This window comes from Platichthys flesus, chromosome 10 (assembly GCF_949316205.1).
Source record: "Platichthys flesus chromosome 10, fPlaFle2.1, whole genome shotgun sequence".
NCBI classification, from domain to species: Eukaryota; Metazoa; Chordata; class Actinopteri; order Pleuronectiformes; family Pleuronectidae; genus Platichthys; species Platichthys flesus.
Window position 1 is genome coordinate 14,053,096 of NC_084954.1, and position 20,019 is coordinate 14,073,114.

Here is a 20,019-nt window from a genome sequence, read left to right on the forward strand (position 1 = left end):
ATTAGTGACAGACAAGGCTTATATCTTCCACAGTGGCTGTTGTGGTTAAAAAGCCAAATAAATTCGGTCCACCAGGGTGTGTAAACAATCTCATACGAGTTTCTTAAAATGTTAACACAAGCACTTCAATCCACAAAACCACCAATCTTGCAATTTAAAAGATATTTTTCTTTACTTTCCCAAAATACGAAACAGTCCAAAAAAAAATCTACGATTAAAAAAAAAAGAAGGAGATTTCACAATGTGTTATTGTCACAACATATACAAGGAACAGGGGCAATGATATCCACTTAAAAATAGAAGATGCCAAAACAGATATACAGTGCAGATGTACCCACAGACATTGCTGTCTCTGTTGGGACAGAGATAGATTTCTGAATCTATTGCTAGAACCGGGACAACTGTGGTTTTGTATATATTTTCCGGCGCGATCCATTGGGCGCCTAGGAATTTGACTGGTTCTGGGTTTGCCCCAAAGCCTTCCCTGGCAACCTCCTACCAAGACACAGACTCTCTTCTGTCCAGACGGGAGGAAAATGGACATGGATTGTCTGCACAAATCCGCGCTTGACCACACGTTGGTACACGTTTACATGTGCGCTGCTCTTCACTCCTGTGTCAGTGTATGTGAGATGCAAGCATTGTGTTTTTCACGTGTGAGGGGTGTGTTTGGTCAGAAGGTAGTGTTTAAACCCTCATCAGGACTTGCGCTGCAGTAATGGATGTCTCTGGTCCTCCTCCCTCGACACCCCCTGCATATGTGGAAGTATCACATATCCCTTTACCACTTTCCTTCTCGTGTGCCACTCACCAGAGCAGCGGACCCCGATTTGCAGCTAAGAAAACAGTTTGCCCCAGCCTTTTTTTATTCTGAGGTCTTGGACCTGTGGCCTGGCTTGGTCCGCAGCCCAACCTGCCACCACTGCCTGGCTTTTTATTGGAAGCAGAGCTAAGTGTTTGTTTTCACTGCATTGTTGGGAATGAGAGATGGGGGGTACCTTGGTCTACCTTTGAGTGGGGCCTCTGGGATGCGTGCGGAGGAGAAATTGCGCTGCGCACACAATAGATTGGCAAGCACGCCAAGAGCCAAGACATCACAGCTCGAGGACCTTGGATGTAGCCGCAGCTTTTCTTTTCTTAAACACAACACTCTTTAAGTCTTAACAGCCGTTTTCAGCACAGTGCTGTGTGGTTTAGGGGATTACACAAAGTCAAAGGAAGGAGTGAAGTAAAAGAAGGTCAAAATGTCCAACTTGGAGTTGGACATTTTCATCTGACAGGGTTTAATTATTAACTTAACTATTGTGTCTAACTCTGCAAGCGGTGAAACTAAGGAGAACATTAACTTATTCTTTTCTTTAGTTTAACCTTTTGTTCCAAATTATGCTTACTTTTGAACAAACCCTATGGACAGCAGCGGATACACACATATCTGGTTCCTTTGACAGAAAGGTGTTCATATTAACTTTGCTGTGATGATCTTATCCACAGTTAACATGTTTTAATAAAATGTGAAAGAAGGCAGAATTCTTTGTCCTGTCCATCAGTGTTTCCAGTGTGTTAGTTTATCCATCAGAACACTGCTGTTGTCCGTTCTCTCCACAGCTTATTTTTTGTTCCTCAGTATAATGAAATCAGAAATACATCTCCAAGTGAATGTGAACAATAACATCTCTTTAGGATATTGCATTGTCCATAAATTCCGAGGCGTGTACCCCAGAACCAGTTGAGTTGGATCTCCTCTTTATATTCCATTCATGTCGTTAAACCCTCCTGTGATGCTTGGTGACAGTGGTTTCTAATTGTGCTGCTTGTCCATCACCTGTAACACGTCATCCAGGATTGACGGGCCCAAGTCAAGGCTGAAAGAAAAGCCACTGTCCTCCTCCTTTTGTTTTCCAGCAGTTTTCTCACAGAAATCTTTGGCGTCTACATCCTTGTCGGAATTAACCCTACCCCGACCTGGTCCGCAAGCGGCATTTGTCCCTCTTTGGCACCCATCCCTCTCTGCTATGTCTACTTTGACGTCATCATTGTCCAGCAGCGGCATAGAGCTGCATTTCTTCCTCCTCTGGGAGGAGCTGAGGTGGTGACCAGCAGAAAAGTTAGGGCTCTCCGAACCGTCTGTCCCGTCCAGGTTGAGACGAGGGGGCTTTGGCGGAGGAGAGCAGGCCAGGAAGATGTTCTGTTCACTCTGGGAGCTTTGAAGAAGCAGGTTGTGGCCCATCTTTAGGAAGGACAGGTCCCCAAAGCTGTCTGTGTGGGCATCGTTGCCAATATGTGTGATATGGCGGAAATCACCCAGCGGTAGGCTGATCATGTTGACGGACAGCACCTCACGGCGCTTGGTGTTCCTGCCGGGCCAACGAGCAGAGGATTGCTTTCTGTATAATGATGTTCTCAGCGGCATTGTGGGAGATATGGTTAAGAGAGACTTAAATAATTAAATGTATCCGATTTTATAGGTCCCGAAAAGTCTTTGTATCCTTTTGTATCTCCGGCTTTGATCAACAATAAATCTTTAGGAAGTTGTGAAGCTTAAGAGCATACTGCCATCTGGAACAAAACAGAGGAGAAATTATAATTGAACATATGTGAGTCTGAAAATGAAACGTTTTCTGGGAGGCTAATTAATATAACGCTAGAGAATAAATAAACCTTTGATAATCCAGGTTTCCTTCATATCATGCTCGGATCTGTAAGCAGGTCTGTGCTTGTCACGTTATGCTGCACCAGATGTAAGCATTGGACTGTATCATTATGATGAGAATCGGCAGCCATTGTTTAGAGATTGCACTTGCTCCACTTGATTTTGGTTTAATGGAAGTTCACCATTATTTGGCAGCGGATGGATGTTCCAACAATACTTTGAAGCTTTCCTCTCTAAATATTTACTTTTCACAGTTTTCCCATAAATGCAGGTGTGGTCTGCCGCATATCCTGCAAAGGAAATCCATTAGCTTGCCTAAGACTTCCAGTAACAAAAGTTGCTGATTCGCAAATGGTAATTGTGTCTCTTCATGTTTAGTTCTGGGAGGTTGAGGCTTTACTGTAATTTCTGTCAAAAATCACGATGATAACTTCTTATGAACACATGTTTGTGATTTTCTGAGAAGTACAAATAGCTTGGATGCAGTGAGTTTACTTTGCTGTGGTGTGAGAGCTATGCAGTGACTCTGGATGTGGAAGTCAGAAAAAATGAAATATTCCTGATCCATGAATATTATCACGCTACAGCCACTATGTTTAAAACAAATCTCATGTTTGTAACGTAGTTTGGGGATTGTATGATGTTAAAATGTCACTTCTGCCAAAAATACTGTGGTAAAAATGAAACAATACAATAACCTTCGAAATTCAAGTCAAACTTCAATTCAAAAAAAAAAAAAAAAAGTTTTGTATTTCGTGACCTGTAATCATTTTATTGAGTAAAACAGAACTCAGTTCATCAGCGCTGGCATGCCGATTAGATAATCTGCTCATGTCTGTGATTTTTATGGTCTCAAACAGCTTGGCCCACGTTAGGTCTGCGTTCATGCCTTGAAACATGCACTCTGTAAATTTGTAAGTCACTACAGCAAACAGGTTTTGTTAGCTTGTAAAGGTTTTATCGGCACTTTAGTAGCAGCAGGAGATTGGAGAGCGTGGACACAACAGCATTCCTTTTCCAACATGTCAGTTTGGCCAAGGAGGGGTCTCGGGGTTTGAGCCATGAGTATCACGCTCAGGAAACGCTCCGTGGCCAAGTGAAAAATTAAAGAAGTCCATTAAAATAGATTGGCCAAGAAACACCTTTTAAATGATTTTTCCCAACGCTGCCATAAAGGGTTCATCTTAGACACAGATGAGGAATCTGTCTGATGGAGACTTGAGTCACGAGATGAAGCAGTTCTCTGTTCATGCAGTTTTCTAGTAGGATAAATAACATGAGAATATATAAAGAACGATGAGCTGATTCTTACCTGTCCTGCTGAGCAAATACGGGATATTTGAATCCCACTCACTCACACTCGTCTCTGTCAGGAAACTAGGTTGCGTCTACCTGTACACCCTGACAAACTTGTCCTTGACATGAAGGGACTTGTTGAGCTGTTACAGGGAAGCCTCCGTTGAGCAGCCTTGAAACAGAGAAACAACATTTCTGAAAATGACTTTTCCCTCAGGGACACGGCAGAGTCGTCATTCACATTTACTTGATTCACTCCATAGTAACTGCAAAGAGGCTGTTTCTTACCTGTGTTCATACTGCTGCCTGGGTGTGTGTCATTGGACACTTGATTCTTTTTTTTCCCTAATCCTTCCTGTTGTCAAACCACCGCCTGCATTGCAAAACCCTCCAGGTGTGTCACTTGGCAAAAGTCTTCTTTGCCTAAGAGATAAGGCAGGTGGGGTCAGAGTACAAGAGCATTCAGGCACCCGGTCGGAAGCATTTCTTCAGTTCTTTCTCCTCAAGATTTCCTCAGTCTAAACTCGCTGTCATCTCCACTTCAGACTGGTTGCCTGCCGTCAGATGACATCATTCAGGTTGCGGTGTGAGCTGGCCGTTTAGTCACAAAGGATAATGCAATCCCTGCTGGCTGCACCCATTACCTGTGGGAAGCACAGGAGCTGCTGATTGAACTCCTTTGAACCATATACCAGAAATGTGCACAGCTCATTTTCTCAAGAGCTGACTGGTTCGCCAGTGCACTTACAACAGGTTGTGTTCGTGCCTGTGTGGTGTAGATGTGTACCAAAAAAAAAGGAAGTGATAGTCAGCGAGCAAACAGGACGGTCGTCCTGGGGGAGGAGGTTAACTGATCTCTAATCTCCATGTCATTGTCCCTCTGCTCTGCTGCTTTCCTGGTTTCCTGTCAACTGTCTGCCTGTCTAAAGCCGCTGAGTCCGCCCCACTCCATATGCCCTTCTGCCTGACTGGAGCCCTATAGCTGCTCTATGTAACCAAAGCGCACAATCCCACGCAGACATGTATGGACAGGAACACTGGTTGCACAAGAACGATAACTTGTTGCATTTTCCGATTCGCATGCCTCCAGCGTTATGTCTTTGCCTTTGGAATTCTATAGTTATACAGCAATGGAAATTGTTTCGCAACAGAAAACGTTTTTACATGTCTATGGAATTTGTTTGTGTTTAAAATAAGAGGCTTGGAGCACTTTGTTGTGCTTTCCCTGGAAGTCAGTGCCACTTACAATGAAAATGCCCTTATTGGTATTATGTATAAAGATGCTTTTTGAAAATGCAGCTGTGTTCCTATTGGGGTTCCGTCTCCCTCAGAGGATGCGGTCTACGCAGCCCATGAAGAAGGCAGTTTTTTTGGACTGCAGGAGCTGTGAAGGTCAAACCGAAATGAGACTGTCTGCTCCACATGTGAGGATTTCCTTGATTGGTGTCACCATGTGTACCGTTAGCTGTTCGGTTGAGCTGAAGCGTAGAACTCAAGCATCGGACGTCTCATCGCTTGTTGGTGCCATTATCCCTTTGAAAAATTGGAGGATCCTGTGATTGGTTGGCCTGAGAAGCATCCACCCGTCGGAGCCTGCGTTTCACGGGGATGGAAGGGAGCATTTGAAGGAGCCTCTGAAGCATGCAGCCCCTGAAGTGACACACAGCTTATGCAATCTTCAACAACCCTGTATATGTAAAGACAGTAAAGTAAAATGCTGTCGCACTGGGATATCTCACAATAAACACTGTGTTCCAGGAGAAAGGAGGACACGGCTGGGGTTCCCTTTGTCTACAGTCCCAAAGCTTCCCCTTGTTTGCTCGGCTTAGAAAATACAGGGTGTGAAGGAAATGGACAAATCATGTCTTTCACTGCTCCTCCAGTCCTTTCAAATTGATCCAATAAACAACAGACATGCCGTCTGATCCTTTCCTGTTCTCTCACTCTGCACTCTAGTGCCAAAACAGTCTGCAAGACCAGACACAATTACTCACGCAAATGAAATTATCATAACATTTATTCAATCCTGCAACAGATCATTTTGAACATCGGTCTTCGGAGAAAAAAAATAATCAACCTACGACCACAAAACGGCTTTCATGCTAGGAGACAATTAGGGTGAAGAGCTCATGTTATCTGCGGTAATTGGGAATGACCTCACAGGACCTGCCATCTCAACGAGGCTGGGCTTACTCAGTTAGTTGTGTTGTCATGCTATGTAGCCTCCGAGCTGATGCATTTAGCCCTCGATGGATTTCTGTGTAAGCCTCTTTTCTAAGGTCTGACCATAGCGGGCAGTGTGGTTTGATGCAGCTATGCTGGGCCTGAAATCTGGGATGCTGCATGTTTTTGTTATTGCAGGATAAAAAGTGTTTCCAGATATTGCTTTGACTGGTGCTAGAAGCCCAAACTGAGGCTTTGATGGATATTCTTCTGTCTCTTTGTTGTGTGTTCTCCAGCTTCCGCTCTGTTGAGGCCCTTAGACAGCCAGCATTTAGACTAGATTTACACTGTCTCATTCTTTTATATGAAAAACATTGTTCAGTGACGACAAACACAGGACATTCTGTACTCAGCAGATTCTGCCTCGAATTGCAAAGAGAATGAAAAGCATGAGGACAGGCAATTTAATTTAGTTCACGGTTCAACTGTTCGTATCTGTATCTGTCTCTTAAGACAGTTTCTTGTCTCCAAATTTATGACTCAGTGTTGGGCTTTTTGAACACGCTCCAAACGAAACCTGGCAGCCTGGCTGTAAAGTGGAAGAGTAGAAACTCAGCTGCATGACTGGCACATGACAGAGATGGGACACCAGACAAAGTCCAGGTGTGATGTTACAGGAAACCAAGTGCGAACTTGTCCACACATGACGAAAGACACAGCAGCCTCTAATCGAAACGAAAAGGTCACATTAAGCCCAACACAGTATGGAGGACAAGAGACTGGATCATTCATGGAGAGATGTAACTGAAATGTCTTGCTTTTTGCCTGCAAGCAGTTTTTTAATGTTGACAATTGGTACTTAAAGTATAATATAATATATAATGTAATATATCACATAGTGTTTGTGGAGGGCTACGGGTGTAAAACCTAAGAAGTTTTACTTTCTTCCCCTCTCTTGTCATTTTCATCCATCAAATGTCAAATAAAGGTAAAACAATATCCATTTCTTTATTGGGATTTTACAATAATTACAGGGCATTACAAAGAACAACCCCACCCCATGCCTTCCGACAACCTGTCTTGTTACAGGTTGTGGGAGGGGAATGAAGAAAATAGTGGATTAAATAATAATAAAGAAAATGATACAGATCATAAAAGACCCAAGTATTATGAGGACCATTCCATGCTAAAGCTAGTGATAAAGTGTGCCCTAATTGTAACGCAGTTAAACATATTACAACACTGTCAGTCATGTAATGATTCACAAATGCACAACCCAAATCAGATGGCATGAGTTAGCGATGAAGAAATGAAGTAACGTAAATACGTGAGTGATTGAACAACATCGTCGGTGGCAGGGAACACTCCCAGGTTATAGCTCGGCATCTGAAGGGAGCCTCTGCAGGGAATTGAACAATGTAAACGTTTGCAATTTAGAACCTAATTCATCATTCAGACCCCGTTAGAAAGTACTTCTTCTCGAGCGTGAGAAAGCACATCTGTAAGCCAGGTAGAGCTGGAGGGAGGCCGTGCAGACTTCTCTTGAAGAAGAATTCTGTGACATGCAAGCAAGGTTGTGAAAGAAATTATTTCTGCTTGTTTCAAATTTATGAGGACAGATCAAATAACAGTTTTGTGCTGTTATACAGAGAAATCTTGAAATTGTTTTGATATCTTTGTTAAACACATTAAATATAATTTAAGCGCCGTAGATATGGATGCCTGTTAATATGGGAACACATATGTATATACTCAAAGAGAACAGACCTTTTTTTGTGTTTGGAACCTTGATTTCATTTTAATTTTTTCTCTCCTCTCATAATCCCCGAGTTATTTTTGACATCTCCAAGGTTTAGGCTGCATTCTTACCAGTCCCGTGGCCCCTTTTTGTTTTAATGGGAAATCTCTTGCAATCAGAGGGCTTTTCCCGGAAGGCTCGGACGTGAAAGACATCATTTTGCTTTTACAACGGCGTATTATTGGATATTAAAGAGGCCGAACTCCCACACCTCCCCTATTCCAGGATCCCAGAGCTCATCCGTCAAAAAGAGAAATGCCAGGGCACCAGGAGTTCAGGTCCTTGCTGCCATTTCTCTTTTCACTGTTTATTTCCTTTACTTAAAAATGTTCCAAAGGCACTCCATCCCTGTCCAATAGGCTTTCTCTCCGGCCAATACCATGACCACGTACAACCACATGCATACACTTCCATACATAGACTCACATCTACTCACTCGCTGCCCTTTTCTTCTCCGACACTTCACCTTTACAAGTTACTCTGCTGAATCTGCAGTCCACACACATATTATATTGTCTTCTTTCAGGGTTTTGTTTTGCTGACATGGGTTTTAGCTCCAGGTTGTTGTCACTGCTCCACAAAGATATTGATATTCAGGTTGTGAAAATAGGGAAATATGCAGTGTCTCTTTTTTCTCTTGCAGCTGGATTTGTAATTTATATTTTTAGGATAGATTTATTATTTAAATGCACTAAACATCTTGCCTGGTGTAGTTTCAAGGATAACTTTAAATTCTGCCGCTTCCATATAAAATAATCGCCCCGTGTAATTGTGGTCGTCACAATCAGTGATCTGTGAATGTATTCACCAAGACCATTTCTGCAGAGTTTTTCCTGTTCAAGGATTTTGCTGTCAAATAAAAAGGAGGTCTCGTCCAGTCTCCATTCAGAAACCAGATGTTGGCAGGACACGTGCTGGTAAAGGGTTAAATACAGGAAGTAGATTTGGGCCTTAATCTCAGTGTAGTTTTTGTTCTTCACTAACAAAAACAATGTAATTGTCCAGCAGACCTTTGGGGGTAGTCAGAGTAATCGTGACCTCTTTATGATCCCAGTTAACTAAGAGCTTTGAATGAGCAAAGGCAGATGGGAGTTTAGCTTTAATTCATTTATTAATGGTTGTTTCCAGTGAAGGTTCAGTGATCAATCTTCAAATGTAATGAATGGAGATGCAGGGATGAAGACTGGAAGGGTTTGAGGATTAGGTGAATGATCATAAACAGAAAGAAAGGTATTCATCCCTCAGGCTGAGCACCAGATATCTATAAAAATAATACCAGGAAGCAGTGACGCTGCTCAGTGTTCCGTCACTCGCGCTCACGTGCTTACACACTCACACTAAGTCTCACACAACAGCGCATTTTTTTTTTTTTGTAATACGCAGATGATGGGAGAAGTTGTACTGAGGGAGCGCAGTGGCCACCTGCACTGCGAGAGGCCTCCTGCTGTGTGTGTGTGTGTGTTGACTGACTCACTGCTGGTATTCATGATGTCATTTCTGGCCTGGGGTCAGACTGGGATGTGCTGTATAGAGCCCTAGACATGTGCTGATGTCACATTGCTAATCCTGAGTTTGTTTGTGTGTGTGTGTGTGCGTGCCTGTGTGTGTTTTACTACTATCCCACCTCTGCGGTGGCCTTGTGCCCTCTGCTCTTGGCTTTGTACGGGGGCCCATTGTTTGTGTTTTGCGGTTTCCATCTTAGTCTGGGCCCCAGTGTTACTGCAACACACACGCACGCATGCATGCATACACACAGCGAGTGTTTAGTTACAGAGTGATGCATTGGCTAAACATGTACATTGTAAGTTAACACCCCGGGCAAGGAAACATCCCTCATCCTGCCCATAAAGCACCTGCTAATGCTCAGAGCTCCCCCACATCACTGGCCAGTCCACCCGTGACCACACCGGGTGGAGAATGGGTCAGACCAATTAGTGAGCGTTCAGGCGCATTTCTCTGCAGTGACCAATAGAGGGCATCTGCCCCCATCTGAGGAGATGGGGGCATTTTCACCAGCTTAGTTGTGTACTTGCTTGTGTTCTGTTTAATTCGAAGATGCGAGAATCATTTATTTACCTAATGACGCTCGCGTGATATTCCATAGTTATGTGTTAGCCGAGGGCTTGAGCTCACATTACTGGAATGATAATAGCCGCTTTCCTCAATCCAGAGCTGGGTGATGGAGGGAGGGTGGGAGGGTAACTTCCCCTTTGCCGACCCTCTCCTCTCCACTCTTCTTCATCCATGCTTACCCTCTCTCTCTCAGCACATGGACGCTGGAGTCCCGTGATGTTTTCCAGATGCCTTAGCTCAGCGAGTGGACTGACAAAAACCCACCTCTCCTCCTCAAATCGCCCTCTCTCTCTCTCCCTCAGAGTCCGTCATGCACACACTCACTCGGTCTCTCCTGCAGCTCACTGTCTTATTAAAGAGACACTTCCTTGGCCCGGCAGACTTCCTGGATATAATCCTATAAAACAGTGGCGTACTCTGTGGACACAACCCCCCCTCCCTTCAAATTGGCACAATGGTCGCTGCTAGTGTGTTTTTAATATGTGTCAGTATTCAGACGTAAGCATTTGTTTGCTTGCATGTTTTAAAAATTGTCTCTTCACTTCTTGAGAATCCCTCTGCTCGTGCGTGGTTGTGTATCCTGGCCTGTGTGTGGCATTCGTGACCGCACAGATTGAGATTTTTTTATGGATGTGTGTGTGAGAGACGTCTGGCCTGTGTTCCACCCTGCTTGATTAGCCATTAGCCAGTGGCTACCCTCTGCAAATCCCACCACGCACAGACACAAACCCAGACACACACAAGAAAATATCTCGCCATCCTCATGCAAGCTCTAGCCCCTTGTAGAAATCACACACGCACACATATAAACACACACAGTGAGAAGCCGGGAGACTGCCAGGCCTAATCCCAGCCCCCATCTTGGGGTTTAATGACCTCAGGCAGAGGAATTACCCTGTCACAGTTGCTCTGCAGGCTTGTTCACCCCAGCCGCTGCGTCTATGGTAAATGAGACAAGATCGTCCGTCCGAGTTTGCCTCCCTCCCCTCCGATCCGTCGTGAAAACAAACACACGGTTGACGGTGACAGTGGTGTCATTTGCTCCGTGTTGCCGCTGTGATGATAATGAACACAGTCATTTAACTTTTGTGAGACCCGCTGCTTGTGCAAGAGTTCGTTAGACATTTTCCTTGAAGTTTGATGTAGACCCACTCCACTGCTTTCAGGGTTATATCATCTTGGGTTTGGAGACTAATGGAAAGCCTGTCTGCGTTAGAAAGTGAAGGGGTTCGGTCTGAAAGACACGGACATGGAATGGAAAAATGCAAAAAAATTGTTTTGTCTGAACAACAGTCCAAAACTCAATCACTCAATATTTTTTCTTGAAATGCTCCATATCAAACTTTTAAGAATGTTTTTATAATCTTTAGAAAATCTTGATCTCAAATATTTATCAAATATCCAAATTTTCTCTTAGAAATATCACAAAGAATGTATGTGCTTTAAATCACATGCATTGGTTTGAACATGTTCCATGTTTTAATGACTTCTCTGTGTTACCTTGTCTCCTCTGCAGGCTGCCCTGACAAATGAGCGCGACTACGAGAGTGTGGTGATGATGAGGATGAGGCAGGCCGCGGAGCGACAGAAACTCATAGAAAAAATGCAAAGAGAGGATGATGATGACGAGGGTGTCCGGTCGTAGCACAGCACGACCCAGCCGGCAACCAGCCTGAATGAAATGACCCGTTTCACGAAGCTGCTCCATGTGTTCTGTTATTAGTTTTTGTATGTATACACCGTGGCAAAATAAATATTTTTAAATTACTAATGTTGTTACCACTTTGTGGTTTTTATCACAAGTCGACCAATTCATCGGTTCCGTAGAGGACGTTCAGCACATCACCACTTTGCTTTCAGGCTCCAGTTATGAAGTCATGGTAATGTCAGTGTTCACAGGAGGTAATTCACATTTAAATGAAATACAATGTTACACAAGACAAGCTTTATAAGCTTCATTGGTAAATCAAAGTAAATCAAAGTAGTATAATGAAGTCGTTGGTTAATGTACGACATTAATAATTGGGTTAAACTAAAGATAACTGCTGTTCTGCGGAGGGCATGATGTCTCTGTTTGGGTGGAGACCACTGTCAGGAATGAGTGTTCAGCCGTGTGGTCCCAGAGTGACAGGTTCCATCACTCAGCTTGCAGGGTTGAATCAGGACTGCTCAGTATTTTGTGACACACTTTGTGATATATATTGTACCAGTATGCTGTATGCATGCCAAATTCAAAGTTCAGAGTATGCACTGTTTGTCTTCACTCCGTTTATTACAATTCAGAAGAAAGCTCTGAAGTTATACCTAATGGCCCATGCAGCATCATGCCATATAACATGGTTACATCAACTGCAGTGTTGCTGATTAGTAATGAGTTTGTGAGTATGTGATAATAAGACCTTCAGAGATTCAAGGCATCAGCGAGTGTTTAGTCTTTGTTCACTGTGTTGTAAAAGAGCCAGAGGAGATTGGCCCTGCAACGCTACGCAGTATCAAAGCGGTACAATGACGTAATGTGCATCTGTCAGCCATCGCCTGGTTAACTATGACAACTCATTACCTCATCACTGCAGCCGACCAAGTGCAATGTAAAAATAATGATTTTCCGTTGTCTGGATTCTTATTTCAACTTCATTTCAGATTTGAGGGTTGCAGAAATCACCCCCCCCCCCCCCCCATGTAAACCTGTTAAACAGGCCTCAATTGGAGCAGCAGGTCGACTTGGATGGGAGTTCTTGTGGTCCCATGTGATGAAACGTGAATGTACTCTGGAGACAAGGCCCCTCATTATAGATCTAGTGGTTTAGGGGATTGTTCCCTGGTCTTTGTACACAGTGCATCTGAAGCTCTGCTCCAGACGGAAGAGTCCTTTGGACTGGACAGTTCCATGGCTGCATAGTGTTTATTATATTTGCATGTCACCAATGAGCAGCCTTCTGCATCTCATGCACAAAATGATGAGTATCAGGGGGTCCCCATCTGGGGATCAAGACCTTCCAATGGGGCCCCAGGTTATTTAAATTTTCTTAGCTTTTTTCTGTGAGATACCTCTTTTGTGAACCTAAAAACCCTTCAACTTAAACAATCCATTAAGGATCAGCCCCTGAGGTACACCATCTGTGCTATTACTAGATCGAGAAAAAAAGGCCTTATTGGTAACAAGGTTCTGTTGCCTTTAACTCTTTTAAACTGGAAACCCAAAGATACAAAATCCACCAAGCAGTATCTTTAAAGGTCATTAATTAGCACATTATATCTAGTTTGTTGAATCTGATTAACAACCAACCCTATAAAAAGATGAGATCTGACAGCAGGTTGGGTGCTGAGCTGTTCACTGGCAGGGATGAGATGACTTTCTGGAGTTTCGTCCTAACCGTGAGTTTGCCAGGCAACCGGCGGACAATCTGGGAAAATCGCTGCTCTCAGCCAAGAAGCAGTCTGGCACAAGCGTCGCCCTCCTTACAGCTGCATGTGGCTCCATCTTAAGATTGAATGGACAGACATTTCAAGTCTTATCAATCTTTTCTTCTAACTCTCATTGAGAAAGAATATTGGCATTTTTCCATGCAAAATCAAGAACTACTGCTTCAATCACCAACTGAAGAATGTTGATGGAAGGAGCCCTTGAATAATGAATGTATAGCTTACACCTTGTGATAGGATTTATCTCAGTAATACTTGAATATTTGCCCTCATACATCATATTGAATGTATTGTTAAAGTTTAGATTCTTTACAGATGAGTTTACTTGTTTTGAGACCTTTTATTGTTTCTACTTTAACTGAAGAACATGCCACCTGCTTCAAAACCATCTGTCCTATCTCCTGTGATACGGACCTCAACAAATGACCTCATAGTTACTGTTTCAAGCTCTTTCACAATAAGCTTATGTAATCGTACATAGAACATTTGCCTTATTCCTGTTTATGCTCTCCGAAGTGACAAGCTACCGCTCTGTGACCCACATTAGGTCAGACGTTACAGTGCCAGACTGTTGTGGTCGCCCTGGGCTTTGTAACAAGGTCCTCTGCCTGTGGAACATTTATTCATCCAAAGTCTAATTTTACTTTTCCTTGGGGGACTATGGCGTAATGGTGTGTCTGTGTCTTTTGGGCTTGCGTGGCAGCGCTTTCTCTTGTCATTGTGTTATCTAGGAGACGCATGGCAGCTTTGCAACATCCAAGCCAGCCATCCGTCTCCCTACCACCCCTTCCGCTGCCTCGCCGTGGCTCTGTTACACAATGTCCAGCTGTGGAGTGGTGTGGTGGGAGACATCTGCTCCTCTCCTCTTGCAAAATCCCCTCATCACATGGACTGGTTTATCCGTGGCCCTTTTTCATATCCCGGCAATGTGGGAAAAAAAAAAAGCCCAGAAACACACAAACTCTATCCAAATGACAACAGAGGAAATACAATTACAGGAAACACATTTACCACCAACCCTGCCCTGAGCCCACAGTGGCTTGTGCTGCATGCAAACCAGGATGCTCTGCCCTATCATCAACTGCAGCACAGTTTCCTAGAAACTTCATATGATCCTCCTCCGCGTTTTCCGTACATTGTCCCAATCAAAGCAGCCATATCAGTGTAGTCAAAGAATAAATGGAATCCCTGTGGCCACAGAGCTGGGAAGCACCCCACTGCCTTTTTGATCTTAAGTGCGGAGCTGGAAGCTAAGTCATGTGTGAGGCTGCAGATCTCAGGTTTGGTTGTGAGCTCACTGGCAAGGTTTCTGGTTTTGGTGATCCGGGGTTGGCCCCAGACATGTGCTGGCAGAGCTGCGGCTGCAACCAAACCACCTAGCGATTGTTGGCTCTCAGAGGTCGGCTCCTGCACTGTGTGTGCCTGCAGGGCCTCATGTTGGATCATGCAACATCCCTGTCAGGTGCAAGGGCTCACAATAATAAAGATAAATACATATATTCAGTGTTATCTGTGAATATTAGAAGGATTCATTATTTTATTCATTATCTTTTTTAATTACACAAGCAAACCACATCATCATATCATTAAACAATAAGCAAATGACAAATTACAAAATCAGCCTTGCACAGTTCTGTCAATACAAACTTATCTATTAATCTTTTATGTACTTATCAGAAAGGAAGTAATGGGTGAGGCCTTTTCATGACTCTACAGCCATTCCTTTAATTAAGCTCTAATACTGCCCCCTCAGTCCGTAAACTTAAACTCAGTCATCAGGAGTAAACAGCAAACAACAACCAACAACATGGACATATAGCCTCCTACAATCTGTGGAATGTAGTCCGGTGTTCCCCCTGACGTGTCCACTATCCAACGTGATCTGAAACCTTGCGTCTGGGATAATCTCAAATTTAAGATCTTTTGTCTGACTTGGCTCAGTATGTTCCTGTCAGCGGGACACACATGGAGCAGAGGACCAAAGTTAACACATACAAAAAGAAGAAGCTGTTTCCCGCACAAGTCGTCCATGCATTCAAATGGACACGGCCTCCCTGTGCAGGCACCACACCAGCGTCTGTCCCACCCCGGTCATCGTCAGCACGCGGAAGCCGATCTTCTCCAGCTTGTCCAACACGAGACGTGGCGGGTCGTCCACATGGTACTCGGAGCTGAATGAGCATAAACACAGAGTAACTCCTCTTTCCACAGATGTGGTATTTCTCGGGTCTGTCGGTAAACATTGCTCGGAGAGTAGAACGCTGTAAGTTGTCCGGCTGCTTGTTCACTTCCTCCCACACCTTGGTTCATTTCCCAGCAACAGTTGAATCCGATTGCCAATGACAACACTTCCCTGATCTGTGTTCTATCAGCTTGAGTGGTTTATGCTAAACCTGCAAACCAGGCTTCTTTCCCCCCTCCGCTCCATGTGACTTGATCTCAGCTGTCGTCAATATGTACACGTTTACTGCCAAAAGCGAGAGAATCACCAGCGTTAAGTGCCTAAATATGGAAATGGGGCTCGCTGAGAGCACATTTACTGTGCACCTGGGAGTCGATTCTCTGCGTGTGGAGGTCCGTTTTGGAAAAGTGTTGTTATGGTTTACTATTTCCATGTTGGGGGATGGTGGTGGGATTGATGCTTTGCAAAAATTGTTCAGATAAAGATAGAAACTCTTCATCGTTTGATAGACATTTAACTTAAAATGATTTGTGGATGAAACTCTGAGTTGAGGGATGGATATAAATCATTAGATTGTATAAAAAATTGGACGATATCACAGCTCCCCAAAAGTGAAGCCAAAGCCTCTCAATCACTGCCCCTGGTGGCTGAGTGCAGTATAGCTCATAAATCTAGGATTTTGCATCTAAATACAAGTTGAATACATTCTTCTCAAAGATGGTTTCTGTCATTTTAGGTAGTTCTTATCACATTGATGTTTGTTCAAGCTGAAATTTGATCAGGAAGTTTGTTTTTAATTAGTTATTTGATGCTACAAAAACAGGGTGATATGTCATGATTGACAGTAAAGGGCAGCTGGAGCCACCATAATCCCTCTGAACCCGCCCCACGGCCGGGACAAAACTCACCAAACCCCTTGGGCATTCTGTGTTTTGTAGCAGACCCTGACCAGAGCTCAATGTTTCCCAGATTAAAAGCATGTGAAGTGTAAAAAAAAACATAACCCTAACCCAAAACCTAACCCTAACCCCTAACCCTAACCCTAACCCTAACCCTAACCCTAACCCAAGCCAACATGACCAAAACCAATTCAAACCCGTATATCATTTCAAACCAAGCCCATCCAATTGGGTCTGATAGCCACATTCAAACCGACAGCTGTGACTGAATCACAAATGTTGGAGGAAGTGTATGGTAACCTTTCCAGATGACATTTGGATGGCAGCGTTCACATCCAGGAGGTTTTGGCCTCATTTCTGGATAGTTGGTGGGAAGTGGAGACACTTTGTTCATCTTTAAATACAGATATGAATATCTATTCACCCTCATTTGAGCAGCTACTTGCCCAGTTACTTGTGTACTCCCACTACAAATGCTGACTGGCGATACTCACAAATTGTTTCCCAGCACGATTGTTTTCCTGGCTCCCAGGTAATTCATGACATCTGGATCGGAGAACTCATCCCCCACATTTGTCGGGCCAGTCTCCTTGAAAGACAGATATTAAACACATTAACCACACAGCTCATAGTGTAAAACAATCTGTCTCCTGTTATTGGTGCAGCATTTTTCTGAGTGTACACCTGCAGCTCTGTGGCAGAGCATAATCTCTACTATCTGGACGGACTATAAATAGATGATCCATTACTCAGAGGCTCTAGAATTAGGCGGCTCCATGTGCAGGCTGCAGAATGAACGTGCAGCAGCAAGAGGCCGACAACTGGGCAACATGTGTTTTTGATTTAGGGCACCATAGCAAAAACACTCACACACTCGCACAACCATACGCACGCAGCTTGCACCGCTTGTAGCCTTAACTGTTTGTTGTTTCTACTTTGCAGAACATTGCCCATCTACAATCTGCAGTGATCCACTCTGGTTATTAGTAGGAGCAATAAATAAATCCCCGAGTCTCCGGCCCGAGCGCGCGTCCTCCTCCTCCGGAGAGCGTGTGGCACGGACGCGCGGTTTACGCACCAGTCGGATCTGCGTGCTGATCAGGATGTGCGGCATCGCGTCTCCTCTGGTGTCTGCAGCGTGGATCCCCCGGGAGAGACTGACTGAGGAGCTTCCTCCACAGACGCGAAAGGTCCGCTTCCCCCCGCGTCTTCGAACTCGCAGCTTCTGCTGACAGCTCGGCGCGGAATGCGGAAACACCCACCGCGACGGACCAATCACACGCTTCCCTCCTCAGCATCTGTCAACAGGCTGCGCTGCACCGTGTTGCACAACTGGGATCAGGGGTTTGTTGACATGGGAAATGTTGGAGTTCAGTCATGTGCCAAGTCTTACTTACTTTTATTTTTTTCAGAATAATACATCCTCAGTGCCTATGTCCTTTATAAATCCACATTACTCTGTGGCTAAGTAAATAATAATCACAATAATAACATTAATAGTGATAATTACACAAAAATAGCAATACTACTACTGCTACTTATAATGATAATTATAATTATAATCGTATGATGATAATAACGTAAATGAAAAGAACATATATCTTTAATGATAAAGCACTCAAAACAAAGTTACAAAGTGCTTCATGAATATAAAACACACAACACATAAAAAAACAAATAAATAAAATACCACATTCAGTTTCTCGTGTTTTCACCAATTCACACTCATTAATTGTTAATTACATGTATTGCTAAAATAAAAGTCAATACATGCACGTAGGTGTATCACATTGTACCTACACTGTCTGGAACTCCAATTTCCTCCCCAGACATTTATTAATTTCCTCCTTGCTGCAGTTATAATCATTTTTGGATCAGTCTTATGACGCCGGGAAATGAAAGGCAAAGAGCAAAGGCCAACAACAATGGCGGCGACTCTGATAAAAATCAGCAATATGAAAATAATGTCCCATGCACCGATGCCAGAAGGAGCCCGGCGGCCCTTCAGTTAGAGTCTTTGCATGTCATGCTCGGTGGGGAGGGTAATTTAAAAGCCTGATGGCAGCTTCTGTTATGATAGTAGGCAGCCGTGTGTATGAGCAAAGCAGATCTCATTCAGAAATGTCCTTCACCGCAATCCTAACTATTCCCACTAATAAAATGGTTGTGTTTTTGCTGTAGACATTGTGCCAGCTACATTTGATACAGCTCTGTACTGTGAGATGACATGGATGCTGTTTTTTTACTGACAGATGGGTCAGCCATGATTCTGCAATCTGTGCCTGACTGCAGGTGCTCGCTGAGGATTGCTGAGAAGATTGCCACCTACTGGCTCCCAAGATCAATGTCACCCCCAGCTTGTGTGTCATTTCTTTGATCTGTGCACCACAAACACAGATTCAAAATATGTTACATTTAAATCGATAAGATCTGTCTTCTTGCGTTGACTTTGGAAAACTGCCACTCGCTGACTGACAGACTAATATTTTGGCATCCTTGGACATAAAGAGCATTTGAGGTATTGGACAAATGAAAGGGATTTCCAGAGAAACGTCTCTTCTCTCATGTTTTATCTGTCCTCATTAACCTGAGACCTCCTTCAGGAAAGAAAACAGGAAAGCAGCGGGGCTGTTGCGGAGGCCCTGAAAACAAACCATAGAGCGACCCCTCTCCCACCCACCCACCTCGCCGCAGAAAAAACATTTCTCTCCAAACATAGTTCCCTCTGTGGTCTTTTGCTGTGCTCCTGCAGTGTCTTCCTGTGCCGGCTCATCTGCTGCTGGTTATTGGAGTCCAGGGTCACCTCCTCTGTGACCTGCTGGTGACAGTGGAGCACGTCCCAGGCGCTTGTGCAGGAAGCAGTTGGATCTTTTGATGATGCCTTCGCCTTGGCATCCTCAGCCAAAGTGTGACGCCCCGTTGCTGCTACGCTTTTGTCAAACGATCAAGCAGTATCATAAAAGACTCACGTGCTTGGTGATCCGTGCAGTAGCTTTTCTGCGTATTCTTCAAATCAACAAACAAATAGACATGGGTAAAAACATAACCTTCCCTGCAGAGCGTTAAAAAAATAAAAATAATTACAGGATCATGGCATCAAGTTCAGCAGTGGGGAAAAAAACCCACAATCCTTGAATCACCTATAAAAACCAATATTTCTGCTAATAAAAAGGAAAAGCAGTCGATTATTTGCTTCTATTGAATGTAGGGCAACCTCTTTAACATGTGGTGCTCTGCATAAAAACAGTAATTCCTAGAATATAAACTCTGTGTCATGTCCTGTTCCCGATGCCTCAGACGTCCCACATGCAACACGGAGCTCCCTGTGATAAATACGTCTGGCTGATTTACCTGCTGTGAATGTGTGGGTGAAGGCCTGTGGTGGGATAGCTGCCCTGCTAAAGTAATCACCTCAGATCCCTGAGTGAGGATTGAATGGGGAATGAATTATATCTGTGTGTGTGTGTATGTGTGTGTGTCTGTGTGTGTGTGTGTGTGCGTTTGTGTGTGTGTGTGTGTGTGTGCGTGTGTGCGT

General features: G+C 43.9%; 3 protein-coding genes across 3 annotated transcripts in view; 1 reads left to right on the forward strand and 2 right to left on the reverse strand.

Moving 5' to 3' along the window:
• The window catches only part of dnajc17 (DnaJ (Hsp40) homolog, subfamily C, member 17), a 32,473-nt gene extending 20,722 nt beyond the window's left edge, over window positions 1–11,751 (forward strand). The window contains exon 11 of the mRNA XM_062397697.1: window positions 11,497–11,751. Within this exon, the coding sequence (XP_062253681.1) occupies window positions 11,497–11,625 (129 nt within the window). The 3' untranslated portion in view covers window positions 11,626–11,751. The remainder of the gene's footprint in view (window positions 1–11,496) is intronic.
• Window positions 1,107–4,567, reverse strand: LOC133962206 (cdc42 effector protein 3). Its single transcript, XM_062397699.1, has 3 exons — window positions 4,235–4,567; window positions 3,963–4,118; window positions 1,107–2,556 (listed from the first exon to the last, which is right to left on the reverse strand). The coding sequence occupies exon 3, from the start codon at window positions 2,408–2,410 to the stop codon at window positions 1,799–1,801; it is 612 nt and encodes a 203-aa protein (XP_062253683.1). The 5' UTR covers window positions 2,411–2,556; window positions 3,963–4,118; window positions 4,235–4,567; the 3' UTR covers window positions 1,107–1,798.
• Window positions 11,752–14,909: 3,158 nt separating the features above from the next.
• On the reverse strand, window positions 14,910–17,745 carry gchfr (GTP cyclohydrolase I feedback regulator). The gene is made up of 3 exons (XM_062397745.1): window positions 17,563–17,745; window positions 16,979–17,073; window positions 14,910–15,574 (listed from the first exon to the last, which is right to left on the reverse strand). The coding sequence occupies exons 1-3, from the start codon at window positions 17,596–17,598 to the stop codon at window positions 15,439–15,441; spliced, it is 267 nt and encodes an 88-aa protein (XP_062253729.1). The 5' UTR covers window positions 17,599–17,745; the 3' UTR covers window positions 14,910–15,438.
• Between the last annotated feature and the right edge of the window lie 2,274 nt (window positions 17,746–20,019).